This window comes from Anopheles aquasalis, chromosome 2 (assembly GCF_943734665.1).
Source record: "Anopheles aquasalis chromosome 2, idAnoAquaMG_Q_19, whole genome shotgun sequence".
Classification (NCBI taxonomy): Eukaryota; Metazoa; Arthropoda; class Insecta; order Diptera; family Culicidae; genus Anopheles; species Anopheles aquasalis.
This window is the reverse complement of record NC_064877.1, coordinates 54378242-54405646: the sequence shown is the minus strand read 5'-3', so window position 1 is coordinate 54405646 and position 27405 is coordinate 54378242. Positions and strand designations below refer to the sequence as shown.

The following is a 27405-nucleotide window of genomic DNA, read 5'->3' as shown; positions in this document are numbered from 1 at the left end:
CAGCACTGTTGTGATTTTGTACAGATTCGCCACAGTTGCCGCAAGTGCCGCAAGCACATCTGAACAACCTTGTTGGATACCGTGTTTGACAAGCCAAAAGGCGTCCGCAACTGCCGCAACTGCCGCACGTACCGCAACCATTCTGCCAAAGCCGTTATTCGCAGGCTCGAACGAGAACGGCCGGCGCAAGAAAAACGAAAAATCCCTCTTCACCGGTCGCTCTAATGGTCGATTTCTTTCACGGCACGAACATTCCACCACCATTTAGCATTTACAATTGTTTGCTTTATTGAAGCTGTTCAAATTGTAAAACTGGCATTAAATTGTTTGATTACAAATTGCGGGAAGCCTTCGTTTAAACCTCCTCGAACTCGTTACAACTGAGGCCCAAGAGACTCGATAATTTTTTGTCGATCTACCCTTGATTCTGTTGGATCTCCTTATGCGATGCGAATTCTGCAAAAAGAGTTAGATGGGTTGATACCAGTCGGGATGATTCCCGACTGGTAGGTATTTTATAACGAAGATATTTACCATTTTTATTCAGGGTCAAATTCGCAAGTTCGATTGTACACCCGTTAGCTCTTCATATTATTGTGATGATCGATTCCACGATCATCATGTGATCAATTCCACGAACCCGGTACGTTTAAAGCGGGCCACACGCGCGCAAGGCTGCTATGATTTATTGGACGTGTTCAGCCTCTGCAAAATCGTGTTCAAGTTGCTGGAACACCTATCAAAGTAGCCTACAAGAAAAACACGAGCGATCGATTCGGCAGATCTTTAAGCAGAATTAATGCTGAATACTAAACAAACAGCAAATTAACTTGAAGAAGGTTGACTGTACAGAGTATGGAACTATTCTGTTACACAGATCCAGATGGATAGCATTCGTTTCTTTCGACCGTACAAACGCAGCCCTGCACATCCGTTACACAATCATTATTTTATTTTTCTACTAGCAATTCCACACTTTGCCGGGCCCTTTTGCTGCAACATCCACAAATACAAACGGGTGCAGGCGAAAAGTATGCATCCTTCTACAAGCATGTATCTTTCCTTAATTGATAACTCGCCATCCAACGAGAAAACGAAGCACAGTTCCGGGTGCTGTGCACCAAGCCGTCAACATTTTTACAACAGTTCCAGGCAACAAGTCTGCCAACTGTTCGACGCTAAGTTGTCCATCTCCCACATGCGCGTACATCGCATTCGCTCGTCAGTCATTAAACATTTCTTGGGTCTCGATCTGTCGCAAACGGATTATTGTGTAAATGGTATAAAGCATCGGAATTTGGTTTTGCTGCATATTGTATAAATGCGACAGAGATTCCATCGGTAAAATTCGGTATCCGTGTCCTCAATGGGCCTGGCCTGGTTGGCAGGGTAAAACTGGATTTCCAAAAAGGCATACATCGTATTGGGCGGGATGCGTCTTTTGATCAGTTTGATTGTGGCACTAGAAAACATTTTCACGCTCACGATTTTTACACTCATCGCCAGACACACGTGGAACTTTTTGAGGTGGAATGTGTTCACAAAGATGTGGATGTGTAATGCTATACGCAGGAATCAGAGGAAAAAAACGCCTTTTCCCTGGATCTTGACCGTAGGATATCTTTCGATGAATGGCTATCGTCCTATAATGAAGCAAGCAAAGTAGCGATGAGCACACTATTCACTATCGGAATCTAAGGTGCTTATTCTGTAACTTTCGATTACGATGGCCTCAGGCGTTCGATTCATTTGGTTCATTTTATGTTCATTTGGTGTTCACGATCGCTTGCATGTCGAGTGCATTTTTGTGGTCGACAGCTGGCGTTCTGTTTACATCGAGCATCGAGCATCTGAAAAACAGTTATAGCGTCCTGATTGTGCTTCAATAATTTCTTTCTGCTAATCGTATACTATTATTACAAAGGTTAAGTCGTTTTTATACCGAAAAAAACAAGTTAATTAACAGTTTTTTTACTTCAAACTGTCATTTTGAATTGTTTATTGTTTTCGAAACGTTTCGAAATTCGCATGAATCATCGAACGCCTGAGGCCATCGCAATCGAAAGTTACAGAATAAGCACCTAAATAGATTTCTGGGAATGAGAATAATAAAACAAACAATTTTTCCTCTTATTAAAAATGATTTGTCATTAAACGAGACAGTTTTCTTTTTCACTAACTAAAATCCTTGAGCAACGCTAGTTCTGCTCCTTTATCAACGGCTGTTATTGGTACCTACAGGCACGACACTTGCTTTAGTTCTGAAGCCTTCCAACATGCTACGAATCGCGTCACACACGGTTTTAAAACACTAACCAAGCAGCTCTTCAATTAACTTCGGTTCTACGAACCATCGCGGTACTTCTAGAATGAGCAACATACCCACATCTCGTTAAAACATAGCATATTTTTGCAGCACGCAGTATTCGCTAAACTGCTGAAACCTTTACGATACAATCGGTCGCTTGGCGTCTTACTGCCTAGTGCGCTTTAACCGCCGAGTGAGGATTTCACTTGAGGGGACTCCGAGGAATCTGACGGGTATCCAAAACGGTACCCTTCCTTTCCTGAAATGCTGAAACTAGCTGTAACACTAGGTCACAGGTTTTCTGATTCTACGTTCTGATTTCTCCTGTACGCCCTTCCTCTCTTGCTATCCTTTGCAGGATTCAATGTCACGCAAACTTTTTAGAGCTATGTGCCCCACCATTCGCAACAGTAATGTAACATTTATCACAATACAATATTTTACGAACAATTCCCTTTTTGCTTTTGGGAAGAAACACTTACAGCACCTATGATACCGTTTCGGTAATCACGATCTGTTATTTTCGCGTTTTTTGTTTTGTTTTACTCTGTCCTACTGTGCTCATAAACGGCGAAAAGTGCCTGGATACATCGGATTAAACACGCATGTATGGGAGGAGTGCGACGTCACTCCGCTTAGTACTACTTCGCTAAACGTTTCCTGTAACGCAGTCCGTTTGATGAAAATACACGATGAAGTTAAGTAGCGCATTTCGGATCGCTGGACAGGCACCACTATACGCAACACTATAGAGCAAGCGATTAACCTGCTTCCATCGTACGATAGCAAAGAAGCTCTAAATCCGAAAACCATCCGAACGCAGTCAATGATTAAGTATAATGATGATGAAGATATGATGGTTGAATAATTACGTGATAATGGCCTAGGACCTAGAGTTGGGGTTTTTGTATACCTAGTATTGTTAAGATACGCGGTCTGCTACAAGCGTTGTATATGAGTGTATATGTTCGAAAACGGGCGCCAATCCGCATCGTACCGCGATCACGATTACATTCTCCCATTGGGAATTTGTCCTGTAGCAAACCTCGCTTGTGTTTCCTAATGTTTTTTCTTATAAAAATAACAAACACTTTGTCTGCTGCTCCTATAGCCATAGCTAAGTTGTTTCAACTTCTCTACGATTCAACAACGAATGAAGAGCTTTCATCTGTTGGAGTTTTGTGCAAGTTGAGAATAGATTTTTCTTTAACTCTATTCCCAATCTACGAAGCAGTCCGCTTCATACTTCTCCTCAGTTCACAATTGACCAAACCCTCCTTCCTTCTGCATTGAATGCTCTCCTTCACGATAGTTTCCCAAACCATCCGCTGGTTATCGAGTGATGCTGCTAGTTCACCATCTCTAACGATTGTTCACATTACCGGCGATGGCGTCGAGGCAGCCAAATCCACGGTGACTATGGTACGTTTTGCAAACAATCGGGTAAAGAGCAGCTTCAAGAGTGCCATGACCACACTTCGCATCGACGCAACCGATGGTAGGGCGGCAAACAGTAGTCCCCAGCGCATCCGGCCATAGTTTAACAGCTGGCTTAGCTCCGGAGCTGGCTGCACCGATGGGAGCACCGTCGAAGGGAATGGTGAAAGTGAATTTTAAATAGCCATCGACGAAGCATGTGCCGTTTGCTTAGCAACCAGGAGATCATTGTGTGACATTACAATACCGCCGATCAGCGATACTAGGGCACGATCGAGCCAGGTAACCGGATTCGGGTAGATTAAGCCTCCTTCGTAGAACCCAAGATGGCCACCGTTCTGTAGCTCAATGTACAACGATTGGTTGTGATCCGCTGGGGATGGGGGATGGGAAAAAGAATCAGAATAAGGTTAACAGATGCAAACGATCTTTGCGGCCGTACAACGTACCAGCAAACTGCTTCACTGGTTCGAGCAGCATCTCGGGAACTAGAGGATCATCGCGGGCATTGACAAATACCATCGGACGTTTGATGTTGGCCAGGTAGTTAATCGATGAGCTCCAGCTGTACATATCCTTCACCGTTGGGAACTGGTGCACGCGCCTAGTATACGCTTCGTCCAATTCGGGGAGCGTGGCAGCTGCGGCAATATCGCGCTCGTTCAACTGATACCGTTGTTTGATGTCATCCGACAGCAGCACGTGCCGATGCTTCATGATGATGCTCTTAACGTTCTCAGTTAGCACGTACAGGTAGAAACGGTGGAAGTTCTGCCACTTCAGCAACCACTGTGTCGCACTGTAGATAACACAACAAAGAGATAAATGATCGTAAGTCGCACTTCTTTTTGAATCGGCTACGCAATCCTTCGGCGCTTTTATATTTTTCGGTACTCACTTCACCGCATTGTAGCCCTGGCAGATTGACACACCGCCTATGATATTCGAGGGACGATTCGCTTCGCCAAGGTACTTCGAAATCAGGTTGCCTCCCAGTGAAAAACCGACCGAGACGACATTGGTCGTGGGGTACTTCTTCAGCAGACTATTTATCATAGCCGCATAGTCATCTGTGTGACCTATATTCGAGGGTGGAAAAAGAAAAGAAAGCATTAAGCTTGAGATGTCTCTGCGGACGGTGTCGTGCTATCCGCTACCTACCATATGTGAAGATCCTTGTGGACGTAACCTGCACGCTGTCGAGAACACCGATGTGATTCAGCACCGCACACCGATACCCATGGCACTGGGCGTAGTGCACAAAGGTGCGAATGTAGACCGATTCGGACGAGTTACCAATTCCGGGACAAATGGCCACGGTTATGTCATCTAAATGGTGGGATGTGGAAACAAAATGAGAAATTACTGTACCGTACAAATACTGCGCGTGTTCAGCTCTTTGGCAAGCGCGTTCCTTCTTCAACGGACCTACCTTCAACGGTCGTTATTAGCGGCTGATACAAATCGTACGTCAGTGTCGACCCGTCCATCAGTGATAGATATACCCGTTCGCCCAGTGGCCATGGGCACTTGACACGACCGACTATGCTGTGAATTATTGTCTGGATGTGGCCACTAAAGCCCCACAGGCGTGTCGGAATGTATCTGGAAACAGAAAACGCAATGAAATTAGGTAATCACCATTAGAGAGACCTCCATCCATCCAGCTGATACTGAGAATCGATAAACTCGAAGCCCGCAATTCGTCATGTCGTGTTTCCTCCGGTACGTACTCGGTTAAGGGCTTCTATTCGACACCATGGACTGTCTTCTGAAGCTCAAAAGTGCTCCAGGAGCAGCTACCCATTATGCGAAAAGCGAATAGAATTCCCGATGCCGTTTCCGGTTTCTGCGATAGATAAGGTGGCCTTCAGGTACCTGATGAAGGTCAAGCCCATTCCGGAACGAAGACATACGTTGTATTTCCGAAGTTTCGTTTAACGCCCTAACACAACGCCCCGCAATGGGGCCAGCTTCCTTCGGATTGATATATGAGAATCGGAAAAGTTTCCTAACTAGATAGCGTCGAGGATAAATCGAATTCGTAATGGTGAATATAGGTGAAGGTTGACAAGAAGCTTGTCTTTGCTGAAAGGTAACGCATGCCACGGACAAAATGAGTCTGCAAAGGTACGACCACCCTTTACCAGCGATACCATAACGTACGAGAAATGTGATTTCGATTGAAGAAGCATCACGTGCGAACCGCGTATGGCATCCTTTCACAGCTGTGGATCGAACACGGATTCATACTGCACTGGGATGGGTGGTTTCAACCACACTAACGCGTTTCCACGTGGCACAAAATTATGCAGAATGGGGAAGCGTATCTCGTGGCAGAGCAGCAGCCGAGACGTCCTAGCGTTTCGACAGGTCGTTGGGAGAAAAACGAAGAGCAAAAGAGTTCCCTAGACAGTTCAATTAACGTGGAAAAGAAACAGATAGCGAGGAGGTATGCAAGTGAATACAATATCTAAACAAAGGACGATCGAAAAAGAGCAGATGGTGAAAACAGTTTATTTGCATATCGTCCACACACTAGAATCCCTAAAGATTATGTTAATGCCTTTTGCCAACTCTGTTTAAAACTGTGTACGTGAAAACTGTGTGTTAAGAATGTAACTTATTACATTTGTGACAATTAACAATACGACAAAATACACAAAGTGCTATTAAAGCTCCAATATTGATTATGAATGAATGAATACATAATCCTTATAACAAAAAAAAATTACCAAACGAAGTTAAAAAAAACAGACAGAAGAAGGGCACAAGCACAAGTTCAATGGAATGTAGTTGTGCTCAGCAACAAAAAAGAGTATTTTTTGGTGATTTCTTCGAAGATCCCGACTGTTCCAACCAGTAACACGTTGGTGCAGTTCAACACACTGATTAACTAACAAAAAGCCGTCAATGCAGTATTATATTCAAAGCAATATTATCGGATGCATCAGACGGATGCGGATGCAATCATATCGGATGCATCAGACCCTCAATCAGATTATTTCATATGAATATCTGCTTCTGGAAACATTCCATCTGGTCGTACACACGACACACTTACGGAAAATCGGAATTCTTTGAATTCCTGTCGTGGAAAACCTTTTCCCAACGACTGCTGGGGCATTGGTGGTAGTGTTGGCGAATGGACAAAGTTGTAACAAGAAAAGTTGAATTGCAGCAACGAAACCGACGACCACATCGTGGGTTTACTGGACCTACTAGCCAGCGAGGAAGAATCCGGGGAATCAAACCCGGATCGATTCCGACCGGTAAAGGTAATAATTTTCCCACTTGCTTTTCGTGAAAAACGGACAGCAATTTGTAGCGCACGTTTGTGCACGGTGGAGCGGTTGAACGACGAACCACGCTCAAACACCTACCAACCGGACAGGAGCCATTCCTTATCACACAATTTTATCTGGCACAAAAGGGCAGACCACAGGTTATGGTTCGCAGGCATTTCCCACGGCACGGGTAAACCCCGGGCACTCCTGGAAAAGAACAAATTGTAGTGGAGTGATTTTAATGCGTTGGAACGAATCCAGATACACGCGCACACACGGAATGTCGATGAATTCCATTCGTCTTTAATGCAGCACTTTCAATAATGCGAGTGTTGAAGTCAGAAGAGCAATTCCCTTGTGGATCAGAATGTTTGGAGCAGATAAAAATGAAAGCGAATCATAAAAACATATTAAAATCCCCACCACCAGCAACCCAATACGACAAACTCCGATCCGTGGTATGGGTTGTTATCGTGTTGCAGTGTGGTGGCAGATTCGGTGGAGATTCATTGTATTATTTCCGACGAATAACAAGCGCCAGTGTGATCTAGGTCAGGGATCTTTCGGCCAACGTTTATGTCCCTCTTATACACAGTAATGGTAACCCCCGACCCAATCCATTGCAAAGATTCGCTCCAGAGGGCCAAGGATGCGCCAGTAAATTTATTACTTCAACCCGTCCATACTGCAACGGCATCCACCAGCTACAGGGAGAGAGAGATAGCTATGGGAAATGCAATCCGATGCTATCGTCGGGGTAGCGGTTTGTTTCACGCAAGAGAAATGTTGCACTTGTAATGTTATTTGTATCTGAATGTTGTTCATTAGAGTATTATAAGCATCATTGTGCTGGAAGACACTTTTCTATCTTATTTATTTGTTCAGCCAATTCAACGTAAGTAACATCCTTAGAAACTTGAAGCGACTGATTTGCTTTCGTTTTGCACATTTAACGAAATACAGCAATGTAAAAAATTGGTATTTTTTGTCCTGGTTTGATGAATGTTAGACGCCAATAGCTAAAAACACATATTTTTAAGCATAAAAATAGTATAAAATGTTAAATACGCTTCAAAAAGATGCTATGATCGATGGAAGTAAACAAAGAACGATTATTTGATGGAAACCAGAATATCAATAAAAATTATCACAAAACGGAACATTCTATAAGTAATGTTAACGATGATATTGAATTTTGCGTGATTAGGAATAAGAGAACTCTTCCACATCGATGAAAATATTGCCGCATGGATAAAGACTGCATTTTCGAATGGTGTGTAATGGTCTGTAGTGCTCTGATTCCATCTATCAAACACGGATTCATTGTGAACTTTTTGTAAATGGCAATTCCAAAGCAATTCTTCAGGCATCTCACATAGAAAATATCTGACCCATTTGAATCTGATCGACATTTATTGATTCCTGGTTGTATAAAAACAAAGAGACAATAAAAAACACTATTGAAAACTGTGAAAGTAAACTTGAATGAGGACATTTTTTTTTGCATGCGTACTGCGGTCCAGTTAATCGAAAAGCAATAAACGAAAAGAATGTCCGATACGCATCATCGAAAAACACTTATTAGCTATTATGACATTCCCAGCGGCCACCCTTGCCAGATCCTGTATGGACCGTCCTGGGTCCTAATTAGCAATTATTCCACTGACGCAATAATCACGAGCAGAACGGCATTCGTCCCCCGCAAAAAAGGGGCTAATGAGATCCGATAATTAAATGTTAAAGTGACGATAAAAAGTGTCATAATTTTAAACGCCCGGGAACATCAGAGACAATCTCGACCTTTGGCCATCGCACCACCTTCAAAAACGAACATGGTTTACCTTTTCCGGTTAACATTCAATTTATCCTCCGCGGGGAGGTCCCGCGCCTCCCACAGGCAATATCTTTTTATCACCGAAAGAACTCAGATCCTGCGAGATCAAGCGAAGGATCCGAAACTCAGTCGAAATTTAATTGAGTTGCGGATCATGTTGCCCACCGGCAGTCCGAACCGAACCGGCTGGTGACCGCCAGAGGCTGTCTTTCATGTCTAACACCGGGCGGTTCAAAGATCCGAGAACCGTCGACGCGCGAAACATGGCAGCTTTGCAATGAAAGAAAACAAAAGAAAAACAAAAAGGACGAGACACGGACCATCATTATTCAATGTCCCGTGGCGAGACAGGACAAGATATAGGGTTGTTTTTGGCGAAAAAGCTAAAGTCAGCAGGATCTCTCACTTTCACTGAACGCGGCGGCGTGCGAGTCACCTTTTTTTGTTCGCGGCCCAAGGGTGGACATTCGTTATGCGTGAAATCTTTTGAAAATGTTCTTCCTTACTCTAGACAACTGGTGACTTGCCACCACCGGTGACCAAACCTCGGACCGGTCACACAGCCGGTGGTCCCTATCCGTTTTCCGAATCCCCGCAGACGTCGGTCATCATTGAAGGATTTAGGAGCTCATAGCAGTGCCGCGTTTCTCCTATCAACTTTGTCCCATCTGCCAGCTTAATTTATGAGTTTATTCAAATACTTTCTCCCTCTTTCGCTCTCTTTCTCGCTTTTTGGCTGGAGAAGATGATTTTGGAGAATTTCAACAACATCGCACCGCTGGCAGCTATCGGGTTCCATAAGTCAGAGCCCAAAGGTCACCGTGACCGCCGATTTCATGCCGCGTCGCGGACGAAAGTGGCATTTTTATCACTCGTATTTCATCGCGCGCAACATAATTGGCCCAACTCATTCGTGAGGCGTCGGCGTATTTGCTGCTTGTTATGTGAATGCCCCTTTTTCGCGACAGTTTTCCCGCGAAAACGGTGGAAAATAAGGAAAGTTTTAGGGTTATAGCATTCACGGGACCAACCAGGCGGTTTAATTAAATCTTTTTCATGGTAGGCATTATTAATGTGATACTTTATCAAGCATAGAAGGATAGACGCTAATTATTGTTCGTACCTGTTTGATAAGCTTCAACATTAACAGGTTTGACAAATAATACAGCTTAGTGTTACTGTCTTTTATATGTTTCACATGTTTATCCTTAGTTTTTTAGGACATTTTTGCTGGACCGTACTATGCTACAGGCATATCACTCCATTAAATGTCTTGGATAAACAAGCATCCAGATATTATTCGTTATCTTACTGACATAAAACAAGACACTCCACTGGTTGCTACATTCAGATACAATCATTTAGTCTCATCGCCATTGAATTCCATCCTAACATTCAAAATCAAATGTCTACTCGAATATTCCATTACGTATTGTCTGCCACACCGCCTCATGAATTAACCACGCTGCCGGTACGTCAATAAGACTCCGAGATGATTGCGTCGCCGAATAATACAAGCCGGATGTATCACCCAAGAAGCAACAAATCCATTCCAAGCGATTGGCAGCATCTCCAAAATAGTATTGAGTGCCACGGAAACGGCCGATTTCCCATCTCGGCGAATGTGACCGCAACCCAACGGTGGTTTTCCACAAAATTGCTTTCAGTGACCGTGATAAACCACCACGCACCACGTGGATTGATTTTCTGTATTCCGGCAACATACCACCACCTGTTCGCATCTGATGTTGCGTAAAGTGCGTGCCAGAGCCTTTTGGCAACTGGAGCACGCGGTTCTCGGTTGGCTTGCGACAGAAAATCGATGTTGACCGAGACCCTCGATTTCCATGCATATTAGTTGATTGTGTGGCCACGACCGTCTGTTATTTGGCGATAGCGTGGCAGAATCGAACCCGTTGATGCAGGACAACAATATATCCGCTTCTGTCTCACCACCGTTGGCGTTGGCGCAATCAATGTAATGGTCATTTTCATCTCATCGTACCGGATATCAGGCATCCCCGGCACGCCCTGGTGGCAACAGTGATTGTCACATCGGCCGCTGTGCCGATCGGATTTCCTGAGGCGCTTTGATGCTGCTTCTCTCACCAAAGACTGATATCTTGAGCCGCATGGCGACAAGCATCCACACCCCCAAGAGCGCACATATACACACAAATCAGGATCTTGGGATCAACGATGATGGCACGGATCCTTTTTGCCTTATCTTCTCCGTCAGTATCAAACGTTCGGGCGGCAAGCAAGTGAGGCGGTGACGCATAAGGTAGGTGCTGCGGTTTGTGGATGTGATAGTTCATTAGACATCGGGCCCCGGTGTCCAATTCCTTTGCACACCAGCCACAAGCTGGCACGTGGCCATAGTTGCAATGATGGGTCTTAGAGCTCGAGGATTTATATTGGATAGCTCCAGCGTAGACTCCTTCTGATGACATATGATCGTTGGGGAGGAAAATGAGAAATTAATTTGCGGAACTTCCACAGGATTAACTAGCCGGGGGGGGTTCGTGGAAAAAGTAACAGATGTTCCAAAGAGGTAGTAGACGGGATTGTGACGGAAAGGGGTGAAAGGGATGATTTAATGTTTACATAGCAATTACGTGAAACTAGTTTGATCTTATGGATCCTTTTTTGAAGCATCTCTTTCAAGATATTCAGGATACTAACGAATAAAATTATTCTTTCACTTCGTTTTATCTACTCTTTGCGTTGTAGAAAGTTTGATTTTTTAATTGACAACGTCTCGTCTTGCGTTGCTCGATAAATCAAAACACTAATCAACCCTTATTCGATGCAGTTTTGGCGAAAGGAGGAGCACGTAAGCAGTGCTGTGGCTTGTGTGCGTAAACGTAAACTCCGCTTTACCGTGCACAGGGCCCTTCTTGCGCACCAGCCTTCAGTCTAATGACCCCATGACCACCGAATGAGGAAGAAAAACTATGACGAAGCGAATCAACAACAACGAAAAAAAAACAGAAACAATTCGCCAACCGACTAGCTGCCAGCGAACTAGACGTTTGCTTTGCTTCGTGTGTTGCACAAGAGGCAAGGCGAATGACGAATTCGTCCGTGGCAGCGCGCGACGGAACATATAAACGGGAAACTCGAATGAAAATGAGAGAAAAGCCCCGGTGGAGCTGCATAGCGGCATAACAGTAGTTAGCGGAGATACGGAGCCAAACTGGAGCGATCACGATGACGCTACGCTGTTGATGGAGCCGCTCCCTCGCTGATGAAGGAAAAACACCCAAGGAACGAAGCCTATCCCCGTCCGTTCGCCAACAAAACCAAACGGCATGACGACCATCACAAAACAGAGTGCCAGCGGTGCAAAAAAAAAAGCAATTGTCCAAATGCACAGCAGAGTATGCAACTTCATGCTGCTGCTCACTTGCACCCGCACTGATGCATCATAGGCATGCACTCACCACCTACAGCAGCTGGGGCAGCATGGATTATGTGTGCTTCAACGGCGCGTGGGGCGTCCATGCACTCGTCTGTCTGTCGATATCAAATGTGCAGACCTGCGCTTGCATCATCCATCTGTACCATCAATGCGCGGTGCATACTTCCTGCCTATCTGCTAACATTGATGATGCAGCACAGATTAAAAGGGAAAAAGAAAGAATTGTTTTACTGAGATCACTTCCTTAATTAACTACAAATCGGCGGCAAGTGGGAGAGACATTCCATTTCGCAAGCGATGTAACAAAAAGTGAAGTAATTGGCAAAGTAAAAGAGCTTAGGGATCATTAAGGTGTAGATGCTGATGGTACAAAACTGGACTTCTTATAGTAATGCGCTTTTGGGTAGATTCTCTTAAAAGGGAAACACAATTATCCTATTAATTATCTATTAAAAAAATTCACCATTAATTGCAGCTGATTATATTTATGGGAACTGACAGCTGAAGACACTTTTTAGACATACTTCCGGGAGCAAGAGCTTGCTTAGGTCGCAGTACTCGCATGCTTTACGTCTTGTGATAAGCTCCGTGTGAAGGCACGTGTGGTACTCGTTGAACTTGGTTTTGGTGATAGTAGCGAAGGAATCCGAACGACACAGTGAGTAAAATGTCGAGCGAAAAGTTCCTTCGATTTGTTGCAATCCCGTTCAACTGCCATTATAGCTCCTTTTAGTAGTTAATCATATTAGTCTCATATACAATTTATATCAATAAGAATTTACAATACGGCAACTACATGAATTATTTTTAGAGATGATATTACACATTTCATAACATCGCTCTTCGGCTCTTTTCCATTAACCCAACGCACACGCGATTCCGCGGTAGCTGGTTGATAACGGACCACGCACCATCGCTTGCCATAATTCCGTTTCACCAAAGGATGGCAACGAGGATGATGCACAACAATGTGTTTCAACGGGGACAAACCAGTGAACCAGACGTTTCCATGCTCTACGTACGTCTGGCGCAACCCCAGACAGCAGCCTATCGCGCGTCTGCGAACCAACGCAGTCTATTTGTGTGGCTTCCAGGCAAGTGTTTGCTCGATTCAACAATCGGAAGCTTCTGGAACGGAGCAACTCACACCTCGAACGCGGCGCCTGGCCTGAGTGGGTACAACCAACGTCACCCTACTGAATCGGATTAAGTTGCTCGTTTAGTAAAGTGAGCGACAGAGAGCGACAGAGAGCTAACAGGTCAAAGGTTCATCATCGGAAAACCATTTATAATGTCGCGGCTTGTCTCGGGTTACCCAGCAATTAGGACATTAACCAGCCGATTAGCTAAATCGATGTAAGATGATGATTAATGGTCAATAAGGGCCAGTGGACAATATGTCTTCGAAATTGAATTCGTCGAAGCGAGTTCTAATGAGCACTACCTGCGGACATCTCAAAGATACATTATAACCATCTAGAACGAATGGAAAGATTTGTGTAAAGCTCACAATAAGAAAAAGCCTCATTCTCGAAGCATCTACCTTCGACGAAGAAGGCGACTTGACCTTTCCAAGCATGCAGCAGGTGCACGAAATCCTTGGAAAGAATATTCTACTAACTGCAGCAGCAGCAACTGAGGTGAAACGATGCGTGACGAACAACAAATCAACACAACCTGAATATTAATGAAACGTCTGTTGGTCAGGAAAACATATTTTACTAACAAACAAAAATCAGAATTCAGAATACGGAAACATTTCAAAACACACCATCGCTTGCTGACCATCGTCAGTTGCTGCAAGTGCAGTCCTCTGCTCCGCTCCGCTGCACATTCAGAGAATTGACATCGGATAGTTCGCGTGGCAGAAATGGTCATGTTCCAAGAGGAATGTCAATGTTGAATGTGTCTCGATGATAACTGTCTGGACGTGATGGGCTTTCTTTTTTGGCGACATACACGACAATGCAAAACATATTTCAATTATCCTCGCAGCATTGCACCATCAACCGCAGCTAGTGGATGTCCATTTGGCGATGGCGATGTGCAAAAAGAACATCCCATAAAACAGGTGAAAGCGAACATGTTTACCTGAATGCGATCCGCAAAAAAGGGTTGGCTGCACTCCAGGAACTAAAAATCGCTGCATTGTTACGCTGGTGACGATGTCCGGGAGCACCATAAACCGTCGTGTTTTGGATAGTTGTTTCTTTAAAGTCGCAATACAAGATGAGATGTTTTGTGGGTTTGAAACAAACTTGAGTGGCCAAGTGAAATTAATGGTGTTCGTCTCCACGAGTAATGACTGACAACGACTAGGGAGCGTGGAGTGTCGCATGATTTATGAATTCATTTGCACTGTGTTAATGCGCTTTTGAAAAGTATCACTTGACGCGTTTGAACAAGCCCTACGCTACACAAAGTAGGAAACGTTCTCAAGAACAGTCCCCAAATAAATGATGCTCATTTAATTTATTCTTTCTGATTCTCTTCAGTGGCTAGGATGTTCAATCCATTTCACCAGTTCAAGGTCAGCGGACAGACAGCCAAAGATTTATTCACAAGACAATTTTCATCTTTTATTGCTTGCACAACCGGAAGAAGCGCTCAGGAATGGCACCGTTGCAAGCTTTTGTGCTCGTCCAGAAGAGCGGCGGTATGTCTTACGAACAAGAAGAGGGTGCCATCTAACACAAACACGCACACAGTCACACCAAAAATGAAATGATAGCTTCCGGTGTATCCTCTCGAGTTCTAGTGATCCATTAAGGGTGGCGGTTGCAAAAGTGAAATTGTGCAGCGCATAAGACGAAGTAGTGCTGGTCGGAGCACCGTCGTACGTGCAGGCAGCAGTTCCTCCTGAAAGCAGCGATCCCCGGAAGGAAATCCTCCCATAAGGTGCCTCTTCACGTACTTGGAAAGAGTTGGAAACGCTTGACTACACTCTGCCGGGCGTACGTTTACGTAGGATAAACACGCTGACAAGTGTAACAACTTGTCACCGGCATTCTCGTGTGCCAGAACACGATCCTTTGAATGTTGCCGTCGTTCTACCTATCTTCAAAACACTGCCAGCCATGACTTCTACTTCTCAGCGTCCGTGCGTTTATCAACGTGTACCCCTTTCCTTAAGAGGAACCCCTGCTGGTCGCATGTCTGGTGCAAATTGCAAATGAAATTGGTCAGCATGACGACAGCGGTAAGCAACGACTACTAGGCCGGCAGCCAATGCTTTACAACGGCGGACTATTCACTCGACGGCATGACGCTCGACTCAATTAGAGTAAATTGACAATGATTCAGCGTGTAGCAGGAGGTGGGACTGCCCCACCCCATGAGTTTTCACGTGATCCCAAATACAGTCGGCCTGGTGCATGGTGCTTTGACAAAACATAGATTGAAACGTGGAAAGGGCCATGTTTAGTGCAACGTCAACGTGTACTGGAGGTCATATGACATTGACCCATTGAGGATACGCCACAGAGCGAATAATGAATGTCAATTTCAAGTCTAACCATTTTCCTCATTACAGGCTGTTGATCTCGCGAATCCTTAGAGTAAGTATGGTTTTCTCCAAAGATTCATGTATTCATGATAGAGATAGTTGCCTTATCAGTTTTTCCTGCTTTAAAGGTAATCTGGAAGGCGTACAGAAGATGCATGATCCACTTCACCAGCAACCGTTTTAAAATTTCCTGCATTTGATAACTAACGACAAACGGATTAGCAGGGATGGATATCATTCTTATACTTTAATCCTGGCAAAAACTGTATCACAATGAAGCAAACAGGTTGTTTCCTAATTAAAAAACTACGAAAATTAAACTCATTTCTTCTCAACGTAAAAAAGATGAAGAAAAAAATGAAGTTTGCCATTTTTTGCAACCGTTTCCATTTTCAAGAAACTTATTGATCATTGCTTCCATTCCACTGACTACCACGAGCCATAACCGTGCAAAATCTCATTAAATCATTCGCGCAAAAACTCATCATCAACAACAGATCGAAATGTTCAGCACCAGCAGCAGAGTAACGCGATCAAAAATGTCGTCAAAATTGACAAAAATCGAAAAGAAAACCCGATGCACCCGATGCCACACGCGGTGCTTTCGAAATAGACGAGAAAAAAGAGATTTATTTCACTACACCCTGGGCTCCAATAAACGCGACGGGCGAGAAAGAGCTTATGGTCAATGGGGCGTACGACATAAATTGCTCCGTTTTGTTCGATTCGAGCGTTTTTTTTTCTTCTTTTTCTAAATTTCATCCTCAATCATTTTCCACCATTTTCTCCCTCGCACCAGGACCCACTGTAGACGGCGCTGTGTCGCCATCTTCTCTGCAGCCCCTTTGGGCAGCAAAATGCACCTCCGACTGGCGAATATTGTGTGAATTCGATTCGCTTTCTACTCTCCTGCCAACAACCGGTGGGGTTGTTCTTCGTCACACGGCTGATAATAGCCAGTTCCGGCCACTAATGCAACCACTGTAACGTTGCAATTGATGCAGACTACTTCGTCGATTGCGATCGGTTATCATCCACGTTATGACCATTCCGCTGCTTCTAGTTCCACTGATGATGGTCACCAATTCATATTGGAAAATGGAAACAGTTCAACATCCACACTCCTTATTGATACATTGTGTATGGAGCAGCGCTCTCGCTTTTAACTAACAATTCTGCCCTTTTCAATGGACGTTAGTGAATGAACGAGCGGCAGAAGCGAATTGAAGGGCCGCCGTTGTTCCGCTTCCCGTTGAGAACCGTTGGCGTAATGAAGTGAAAAACACTTTTGCAGTCCCACCATCCGGCATCCGGCGTGGTAGATGCACTTTCAATTTCCTTTTCATTGAGCCGACGATGGTGAGAAGCTTCCATGGCGAGGATGAATCCAAAGAAAAGGGTAACATTAATCATCCAATCGAATCACAACAAAAGACACGGTCAATCGTGAAACACGCCGCCGAGCACACGAGCGCAGTGATAATGTCGTTTGCTGATGGAGAACCCAGGAATGAGTTATTACATCAATCGCGAAGGTGAAGATCGATGTTGAACATGAATCATTCGGTACGAAAATGCAGACACAGTTTTACATCGAACAAAATAATACAGACGATTGCAATCGTCTCAAAAAATAACATCATCAAACATTAAACTTGTGACACTTTTCTGCTATGAGACACATTTCAAGCATCCTCAGGGGTATTTCAGTTTGTTTTAAAAGTTCTCTGTGCCAGCGCAGAACAAGTTCTCTCTGTGGCAGTGAGCTGTACCGGAACGCCAAGTTCACGATTGTCGAAAGTATTTGCCTTCACTTGCACTGACTGCAACATCACTGACAGGCACAAGGCGATCGATATTTTGCCAACGTAATTTTTCCAAATAAACTCTTCGCTTGCAGGGCAGACTTTGGTGGGCCGAAATTCAATTAAATAAGCAGTAATCGTGAAGATGCTTCGCTCAAGCGATCAATTGCTCGCTGATGGAAGCAAATCCTGTAGCAAAACCCCGAATCACCGTAAGGAAAAAGTACTTTCGCCCCGTTTCCGAGATCTCCCCCTTCCTATTAGATATCGGAAGATTACGAGCAGAAGCTAACGAAGCGAAGAAGGGTAGATTCTTTACAATTTATGCCGGAAGGAAATTTGAATATTCCTCAAAAACTTCTCTTAAGAAGTTATCTGTTTTCGCGAAACATTTGCGAGACAGCGAGCTGAGCAACAAAGCAACTTTGTACCGGAATTGAAAGGAAGGATAAGAGTTTGAGTTGCGGATAAGTTATTCAATAATTTCCTTCTAGCAGGTTGGAATTATGCATTCTATTCAGCAAATTAGGTGAATTTCAAGTTCAACCGATAACCAAAACCTAGTAGAGTTACTACTAGTAGCAAAATGAAGTTTTTGTGTTTTAAAATTTCAAAGGTCAACAATTTCAAGAGCAATTGAAATAGTGGATCTTGGTGAGATAATCACATTGACATGATGAGAATTCGTTTCTTCTCGTATTTCCAGTTTAACTTGCTTTAAATCGATTAGTTGTTGTCCATGTTGTTCATACAAATACAAATATTTGAAGAAAAAAAGTAAAATCCCATATTAGAAAGATTTTTTCGATTTGTTTTCTTTGTTGGCTTATCTACATTCAATTTGAAGTCGTTGGTTAAAGAACCCAGCACTGTGCCCATTTAAGTAAATCATAATGACGAAACTGACGGTAGATTATCATTAGACTGATAAAAGATAGAGGTGACATCTAGGAAAAACAGGAAAACTCTCAGAACTTTTGCAAAATAATGCTCCAAACGGACACGTGGCAAAAAGGAACAAATATAATCATCCGATCGACTATTACGATAATCTTCCCCATTACCAACTGTAGGTCACGGTGTGCGTATTTGAGCGTTGAACCGTTTAGTAGAAGTAATCGACGGTCGACCACGGTATTCGCGACGAACCCACGCACTCGCGTAGCTCTGGTGGCGCCCCCTTTTAACATCACATTATCATTAGTGGCAGGTGAACGGTAGCAGGGAGGTGAGGTGATCATTGTTTTTCCAACATTGCACATACATCCGGACGCCCGGCTGGCGAACGCCATGGTCCATCGGGCATGTCAATCATGTTTCTAGAAGCGTCTATGAAGCTCCCAGAGCTCCTCAGCACACAAGGGAACACACGTCACGGAACGGATGGAAAGAGAAATACTTGGCCACGAAAAACAGCAAATTGTTGGCGAAGCAGTAGCGGCAGTGGTGGTAGGAACGAACGAGCCAGAACCTTGCTCCTGGAAGGTGACAGGTCCGCGCCCTTCTCTAGCCAAGTGCGAAAACGACCGACGACGGGGACCGGCAACTGTGAAGTCGGTTTGTGCTCAGATCTGACAAAAAAAAAAAGTTTCTTTTAACCGTCTATTCTAAATTGGTCCACGCTTTTATGGCCTCATACCCACGGCAGCTACCTGCACGGTACGTAGACACCGCGAAGACGACGAAGACACCTCACGGAACCGCTCCCGCGAAAGTAAATATGACGGCCGGTAGGTGACATGTCACTCTTCTGCCCCCCCCCCCCCCTCCTGGGAGTCCACCGTGAAGTGGCACCCACGAACGGGAATCGAGAACATTGCTTATCCGATTCAATGTCACCAGCGTGAGTCGAAAAATTGCGGAACCATTTAAGGAATAGTAAAGTGAGTCATCTTTCTGAAATTACCACATCGACATGCACGCAAATGGCCCAGCAGGTCTTTGGACAAGCAGCTATTTGTCATACCATGGAATGTATCGATGGGAACAAGCAATAACATTGGTCGGAACAGAGAGAAACCATACAGTCGGAGCACGCAACAGATGTAGATGAGCTCCGGCACACATCAAACCCTTTGTTGACGTTCTCCACGAAGGATGTAAAATTGAATTCAGCGAGCCGGAGAAAGGGAATTGCGTCTCAATGGCAAAGGCCCCGTGCAGAATGGTCTGGAACGGAAAAAAAACATCTCTTCAAAGAGGGCAGACGCCCGCCAACTGAAATAGGCATATGGGAATCGATCTAAAAATAAATGGAAATTAGTTTGTTTCTCTGAATGGATGCGTGTTCTTGGCGATATACAAATTGCGCTCATGAAGAACTGATTAGATAATAAGAAAGAATTGAGATAATAGTAATAAAAAATGTAGACTTAACACACCAGAAAGGTACAACAGGTTCATACAATTCAACCTATGGTGGTCACATCTAATACTTCTTTTATATCAAATATTACTATTATCAGTCCAGGTCTACTTCTCCGTTCGAAAAGAGACTAAAGCGAAACGTTGAATGACTGGACAACAACATTGATAAACAATTCACCAGATCCTTGACCAGTCGGTGGGAAAAGCGGTGGAATATTCATCTCGAAATACGAACAACAACAATCATCACAAAATGAATAAAATGTGCTGCCTCAGCCGGACTACATTTCTCGGTAATAGCTAACAAACAACTTATCGCAAAGGATCTCCCCAAAAATGGTGCGACGCAGCGCCAGTCAAGTTGCAACGGATAACAGCTTAACGGAGATCCGGTGACCCCGGACGAGAGTTGTTGTTGATGCCGCGCCGGTTTCCAGCTGGCCGAACGAACAACTTTGCCGAGAAACCCGGGCGTTGGTGCTTAACCGCGGTCCGTTTCGCATTTGATTATATTTGCACTTTTGACCGATTTCCCGCCTTGGTTCGCTCTCCGCGCCATAACTATAACGAGAACACCTGTTTTTGTCCAGTAGCCACGCTGCGTCAAAGTTATGGAAAAGTAGATCCGCACCGGGCATTTTGCGCCTTTGGCTGCGGGCGTGTTTTAGAATAAAACAGCTGACCAGCGTGTGGTAGCGGCAAGTATGTTAACAAGCAATGTTTCTACCAACGTAGCGTTGGTTGAGTAATGCAAAGGGGCGAATGGAAGTATTACGCATTAGTAAAACGAACGGCTTGAATTTATGTATTCATGTGCTCTTCTTTCCAGAGAAATGGAACTAGAGTTTTTAGGGCAACCGGTCACGGATGTTGACAGGTGCATTATGATGCAGTTTTTGAATATTTTATAGAGGGAATTACAAAAAAGTAGAGTGTTCTAATTTACTGTTGTTTCGATTTGCTCGATTTTCAATCTATCGAGAAGCTAAATGATGATTAACCAGGATTTTTTTTTATAGTTGATATGAGTATTTCCTTTTTTTTTGTCATTAATAGCGACACAAGCTGCTACCTAATTTCAAGTTTTAATCATAGAATGTACCCCGTTGTAAAAGACTTGAATGAATAAAATATATTTTTCGGGGTGTTTTTTCTTGTTTTCAAAAGTAAAATGTTTGAAAATACAGTAGATGATGAACCACATCCCATGGCATGAAACACATGGAAAGAATAGCAAGATTAACATTTTCATATAAGCAATCTACAAAAACTCCTGAGACAGTTTTTCTAATTTTTTTAAATGCCTTTACGTGATGAGACTATCATACACATGACTATCTTGTAGAAGTATATAAAGGAAACTAATACCTGGAGTTATTTGAAGAAATATATGAGAGTTTACCTTTTTAAATCTAGAGATTATTCAACAGGCAAGTAGTAAGCTTCAAGCGTTTACATAGTGGGATGTATATTTTGTCATACCATGGAATGTATCGATGGGAACAAGCAATAACATTGGTCGGAACAGAGAGAAACCATACAGTCGGAGCACGCAACAGATGTAGATGAGCTCCGGCACACATCAAACCCTTTGTTGACGTTCTCCACGAAGGATGTAAAATTGAATTCAGCGAGCCGGAGAAAGGGAATTGCGTCTCAATGGCAAAGGCCCCGTGCAGAATGGTCTGGAACGGAAAAAAAACATCTCTTCAAAGAGGGCAGACGCCCGCCAACTGAAATAGGCATATGGGAATCGATCTAAAAATAAATGGAAATTAGTTTGTTTCTCTGAATGGATGCGTGTTCTTGGCGATATACAAATTGCGCTCATGAAGAACTGATTAGATAATAAGAAAGAATTGAGATAATAGTAATAAAAAATGTAGACTTAACACACCAGAAAGGTACAACAGGTTCATACAATTCAACCTATGGTGGTCACATCTAATACTTCTTTTATATCAAATATTACTATTATCAGTCCAGGTCTACTTCTCCGTTCGAAAAGAGACTAAAGCGAAACGTTGAATGACTGGACAACAACATTGATAAACAATTCACCAGATCCTTGACCAGTCGGTGGGAAAAGCGGTGGAATATTCATCTCGAAATACGAACAACAACAATCATCACAAAATGAATAAAATGTGCTGCCTCAGCCGGACTACATTTCTCGGTAATAGCTAACAAACAACTTATCGCAAAGGATCTCCCCAAAAATGGTGCGACGCAGCGCCAGTCAAGTTGCAACGGATAACAGCTTAACGGAGATCCGGTGACCCCGGACGAGAGTTGTTGTTGATGCCGCGCCGGTTTCCAGCTGGCCGAACGAACAACTTTGCCGAGAAACCCGGGCGTTGGTGCTTAACCGCGGTCCGTTTCGCATTTGATTATATTTGCACTTTTGACCGATTTCCCGCCTTGGTTCGCTCTCCGCGCCATAACTATAACGAGAACACCTGTTTTTGTCCAGTAGCCACGCTGCGTCAAAGTTATGGAAAAGTAGATCCGCACCGGGCATTTTGCGCCTTTGGCTGCGGGCGTGTTTTAGAATAAAACAGCTGACCAGCGTGTGGTAGCGGCAAGTATGTTAACAAGCAATGTTTCTACCAACGTAGCGTTGGTTGAGTAATGCAAAGGGGCGAATGGAAGTATTACGCATTAGTAAAACGAACGGCTTGAATTTATGTATTCATGTGCTCTTCTTTCCAGAGAAATGGAACTAGAGTTTTTAGGGCAACCGGTCACGGATGTTGACAGGTGCATTATGATGCAGTTTTTGAATATTTTATAGAGGGAATTACAAAAAAGTAGAGTGTTCTAATTTACTGTTGTTTCGATTTGCTCGATTTTCAATCTATCGAGAAGCTAAATGATGATTAACCAGGATTTTTTTTTATAGTTGATATGAGTATTTCCTTTTTTTTTGTCATTAATAGCGACACAAGCTGCTACCTAATTTCAAGTTTTAATCATAGAATGTACCCCGTTGTAAAAGACTTGAATGAATAAAATATATTTTTCGGGGTGTTTTTTCTTGTTTTCAAAAGTAAAATGTTTGAAAATACAGTAGATGATGAACCACATCCCATGGCATGAAACACATGGAAAGAATAGCAAGATTAACATTTTCATATAAGCAATCTACAAAAACTCCTGAGACAGTTTTTCTAATTTTTTTAAATGCCTTTACGTGATGAGACTATCATACACATGACTATCTTGTAGAAGTATATAAAGGAAACTAATACCTGGAGTTATTTGAAGAAATATATGAGAGTTTACCTTTTTAAATCTAGAGATTATTCAACAGGCAAGTAGTAAGCTTCAAGCGTTTACATAGTGGGATGTATTTCACTCTATTACTAATGATTAAGCCAATCCACAAGCCAGTCGAATCGAAGTCGCGATCCTCTCAATGTTTTTGAGTGAGGACAAATATTTGCAAAACGTTTAAAGAATGCTGTTCGCCTCAAATTCTCTCGAAGAACTCTCGCACACCTCGTGACACAAACGGTCAAACGGATTGAACGCAAACATCAATAAACATATTCGTTCGATCGGAAACAAATGTATTTCGTAATTAATATTCATCGAGCAAAGCCAATAGCAATTGCCGTACGGAACATGGCGTAATTATACGAAACTGCGGCCAAATAAAGCCAGACTGACTTCCAGACGAATCTGATCGACGGAGCTGCGGGTTTTGGGGGGTGATTAGTAGTTCCTGCCACACGCGCCACACGATAAGGCGCGTTTTGTGGCGGGGACGAGAATCTTCCGGCCTTCCGACGAGTTGCTAACCGGAATATACTGGTTCTACCATCTAAGTGGCCCACGAACACCCCTGATGATATCATCGTCGAGTGCTTTCTGGCGCAGCGTTACGTAGCGCGCGCGAACTTTGGCCGAGTGGTACCACCGTCGTCGGGTTCTGCCATCATTGTCGCGTCCTTATCGCTGTCGCTGTGAGATATATGGAACTCCGGGAACTGACGTGAAAGCTAATATGTTGCCAGGTGAAATTGAAACACTTTTTTCATCGGCAAGACAAGCGACAATGTTCTGGGACGTGGTGTCGGCGTCAAACAAAGTTGAAATTTCCAAACGAAACCGACTTGTGGCCTCACAATTAACACAAAGCCAAAGCATGTCGCTGGTTATGATAAATTCGAAGCTCCTGTGATGCTTCGGAGACGAAAGTGCAACAAATTGATAATTAAGTTCCCGAACCTGATAACGATATCTTCCCATCACCATCTGCAAACTAATTCTGCGTCGAATGATAAAGCTCAACCTTTTCGCCACCGAAGAGACTGCGCGACACAATCGCTTTCTCTCGGGCGGACAAAACGCCACGACCCACGGAAAGGAAGCATAACAAAAGTTCGTTTTTTCGAACCAAATCCAGCCAACCATCACCGCCGTGACTTAATCCCCGTGCGTATTTGGTGAAGTCGCCACTTTCTCGTTACATCAGCGACCGTTCGGTGATAGCGCTTTATCATAACATGTTTAATGCAGCGTGTATACTGGCATGTTTGGGAACAAATTGTCGTGATGCCACCTGTCTGTAACGGTGTCGAAGCGGAGCAACAGCCAACGGTCGACGGTTCCCATGCTGGCAGCGCTGGTTGAGGATTGCGTCTAGATGGTTCCAGCAATGGGAAAGTGCGGAGGAGCAACAACGCTGTCGTCATCGAGCCGGGCCCACGGGGGGGGAGGTTGCTGTGCGGCGCCAAGACGGCGTACAGGGAAGGATCGCAGACGAAGAGTGCGGAATGCCAAATCAAAACAAAGCACGTGAAAAACCACAGCACACTCTGGTGCGTTTGGGTTGGGTTGGGGAGTGGTGGTTGCTTTTCCGAGTTTCCACCAGCACACTTTGATGGCAACGCTTTTACGTGGATCGAAGCAGAACCTCGATGATACTTACGGTTCTCGCAGCATTGGGGCGATTTTGTTGAAACATTCCATAAATTGACCGTCCTTGCAGACGATGGCCGGTATCTGGGGTGTACTGCTGACGTTCAGTATCCGGAACAGGATGCACAGAATGACCGCGAACACGGCCAAAAACGCTGGCGACATGGTTGCTGCGCTTCTCTTTGTTGTTCGCAACGACACCGCAAGGAAAACCGAGTGTTTGATTGTTAACAACACCACGCCTCACGAAGTAACTTGCTATTTCATCTAGCACTACAACACTACGAAACCACGCTCCTGTTTATCGATATGGCACTTTGCTAGTTGAGTAAAAAACATAAAACCGTTGTCTGCACGATTAAAAGAAAAGTTCTAAACTGTATGTTTTAGTTCAATTCACCTTCACGATCTACAGCACTGTTTGCTTTAAAACGGCGTGCGTGGAAAACGGGAAACCACAAACTCCGGCCGCAGCGTGGAACGTTCTCGGTTGTTTCCGTCGATGGGTGATGGGAGTCACTGGAGTTGGGAGTTTGATGCGGTGCGTCTTTCGCGTCGCAACAGTCGGGCCAAGGGCCGAAGGAAAGAGGGAAAAACCTTCGCACCAAAATTCGCTATCTGTTCCGACCGAGCCGATTTATGAAATTGAGCGATTTCCCGGTCCCGTGTGTGGCTCCTCGCGACGACGAACAATTTTGTGCACTATTTTGTGTTTACCTCAAGATGTGTCAATTAACCAGGTCAAGTCATAGCACTTCACTCGCCGCCATGTTGGATTTTTGCTTTGGTTCAGTGGCTGTCAAATACATGTTTATCAAATCGACAGAAAGCATTCGGTGATACGAAGGAAATCCGGAAATTTTCAATGATTTTATCAGATGTAGGTGCTTATTCTGTAACTTGCGATTACGATGGCCTCTAGGCGATGAGTCATTTGGTTCATTTTGTGTTCATTTTTGTGTTCACGATCGCCCGCATGTCGAGTGCATTTTTGTGGTCGACAGCTGGCGTTCTGTTTACATCGAGCATCGATCTGAACGGTTGGATCTGAAAAACAGTTATAGCGTCCTGATTGTGCATCAATAATTTCTTTCTGCTAATCGTATACTATTATTACAAAGGCTAAGTCGTTTTTGATACCGAAAAATCAACTTAATTCACAGTTTTTGCACTTCAAACTGTCATTTTGAATTGTTTATTGTTTTCGAAGCGTTTCGAAACAACGAGTTGAAGTTTCGAAATTCGCATGAGTCATCGAACGCCTAGAGGCCATCGAAATCGCCTGGTACAGAATAAGCACCTTAATTTAAGCCAAGGCTATCTGGGTGTGGATGCAATCGCGCTACGTCTAGCCACTCGCTAACTGCAAAATTTCAAAACAAACGGCTACCGTGACAGGAAAATTCCGGAAACTCCCGTAGCATACCGAAAAATATTGGCAAAAGTTGAAACAATCACAAGAAACTGTTCGTTTTTGTTTTGTGGCACAGCGATACGTTTGCAGAGAATGGATTTAATCAATGCCCTGCCCGTTGAGGTGAGAAAGGAATATCATAAATGATTCAAAACAAACAATATCTCTATTTCCCTTGATGTCCTCGATACAGGTGCTGTGTATGGTATTTGATCGCTTGGATCTCGCGAGCGTAAAGAAGGCATCTCTGACTTGCCAGAAGTGGAACGGAATCATCTTCCTGTCGCCGTATATCAGAAGATTTGGTCTGAAAATTTCTAAACCTCGTAAATCGTTGTCAAAGAAACGACATACAGTGGACGAAGAGACGATTCAACAGAAGATAGCAAGTTTAATTGAAATGCTGGAAAAGTCCCAGCGGCGCTACCGAATCCTACGTTGGTGGATTGAAGATAGGAGTGATTCTGTATTTCAACGCATATGGTCGGCGCTTCACTCCAAAGTTACGACGCATCTGGAATCGATGATTTTTGCTGGTAGAATGTCTTCGGCAATGTTTTCAATGATAGCTGAAGTGCTTCCGTCCCTGATGGGGCTCCGTCGGCTAGTAATATACGACAATATCGACGATTCAAGAGATCAGGATACAATACCAACGCTGCGAAGTAATTCTGTGAAGCATCTCAAGACAGTATTGGGTTTTGTTTATCGGTTGGATATGCCGCAATTGGAATCATTTCAAGGATTACTGTCGATAGTATATACAATCCATGATGATCCCTTGTCATTTCCGTTCGCTAATCTGAAGCGTCTCACTATAGATATGGACTTTAAGGGGAATAGGTTGATAATAGATGATCCATTCTTTTTTCGCCGATTGACGCAAATAGAATTTTTGAGGATAGGAGGATTATTATTCCCTATACAAAGTGAAATTTTGCTCAAATTATGTGAATCAGGCCTAACGATAAGGGAATTATCCATTTTAGGATTAGAACTTTCCGACCCACGTGACTTACAAAATCTCTCTAAACTTAAGAATCTTCGCATCCTTTCCATTCAGCCCACCTTCGATTCAAGTCCTTTAAAGGGAGGGAT

At 43.8% G+C, this 27405-nt stretch overlaps 1 protein-coding gene across 2 annotated transcripts; it reads right to left on the bottom strand.

Annotated features, from left to right (window-relative positions):
- Positions 1 to 930: 930 nt before the first annotated feature.
- On the bottom strand, positions 931 to 25567 carry LOC126568920 (abhydrolase domain-containing protein 2). 2 transcript variants are annotated; one of them, XM_050225614.1, is made up of 8 exons: positions 25294 to 25567; positions 24904 to 25213; positions 5178 to 5350; positions 4907 to 5074; positions 4644 to 4824; positions 4195 to 4544; positions 2082 to 4118; positions 931 to 1694 (listed from the first exon to the last, which is right to left on the bottom strand). In XM_050225614.1, exons 2-7 carry the CDS (start codon positions 25056 to 25058, stop codon positions 3922 to 3924), a joined length of 1224 nt encoding a protein of 407 aa, XP_050081571.1. In that variant the 5' UTR covers positions 25059 to 25213; positions 25294 to 25567; the 3' UTR covers positions 931 to 1694; positions 2082 to 3921. The 2 variants fall into 2 exon arrangements, with proteins under 2 accessions (XP_050081571.1, XP_050081570.1); XM_050225613.1 differs by having other exon boundaries at positions 24904 to 25567.
- Between the last annotated feature and the right edge of the window lie 1838 nt (positions 25568 to 27405).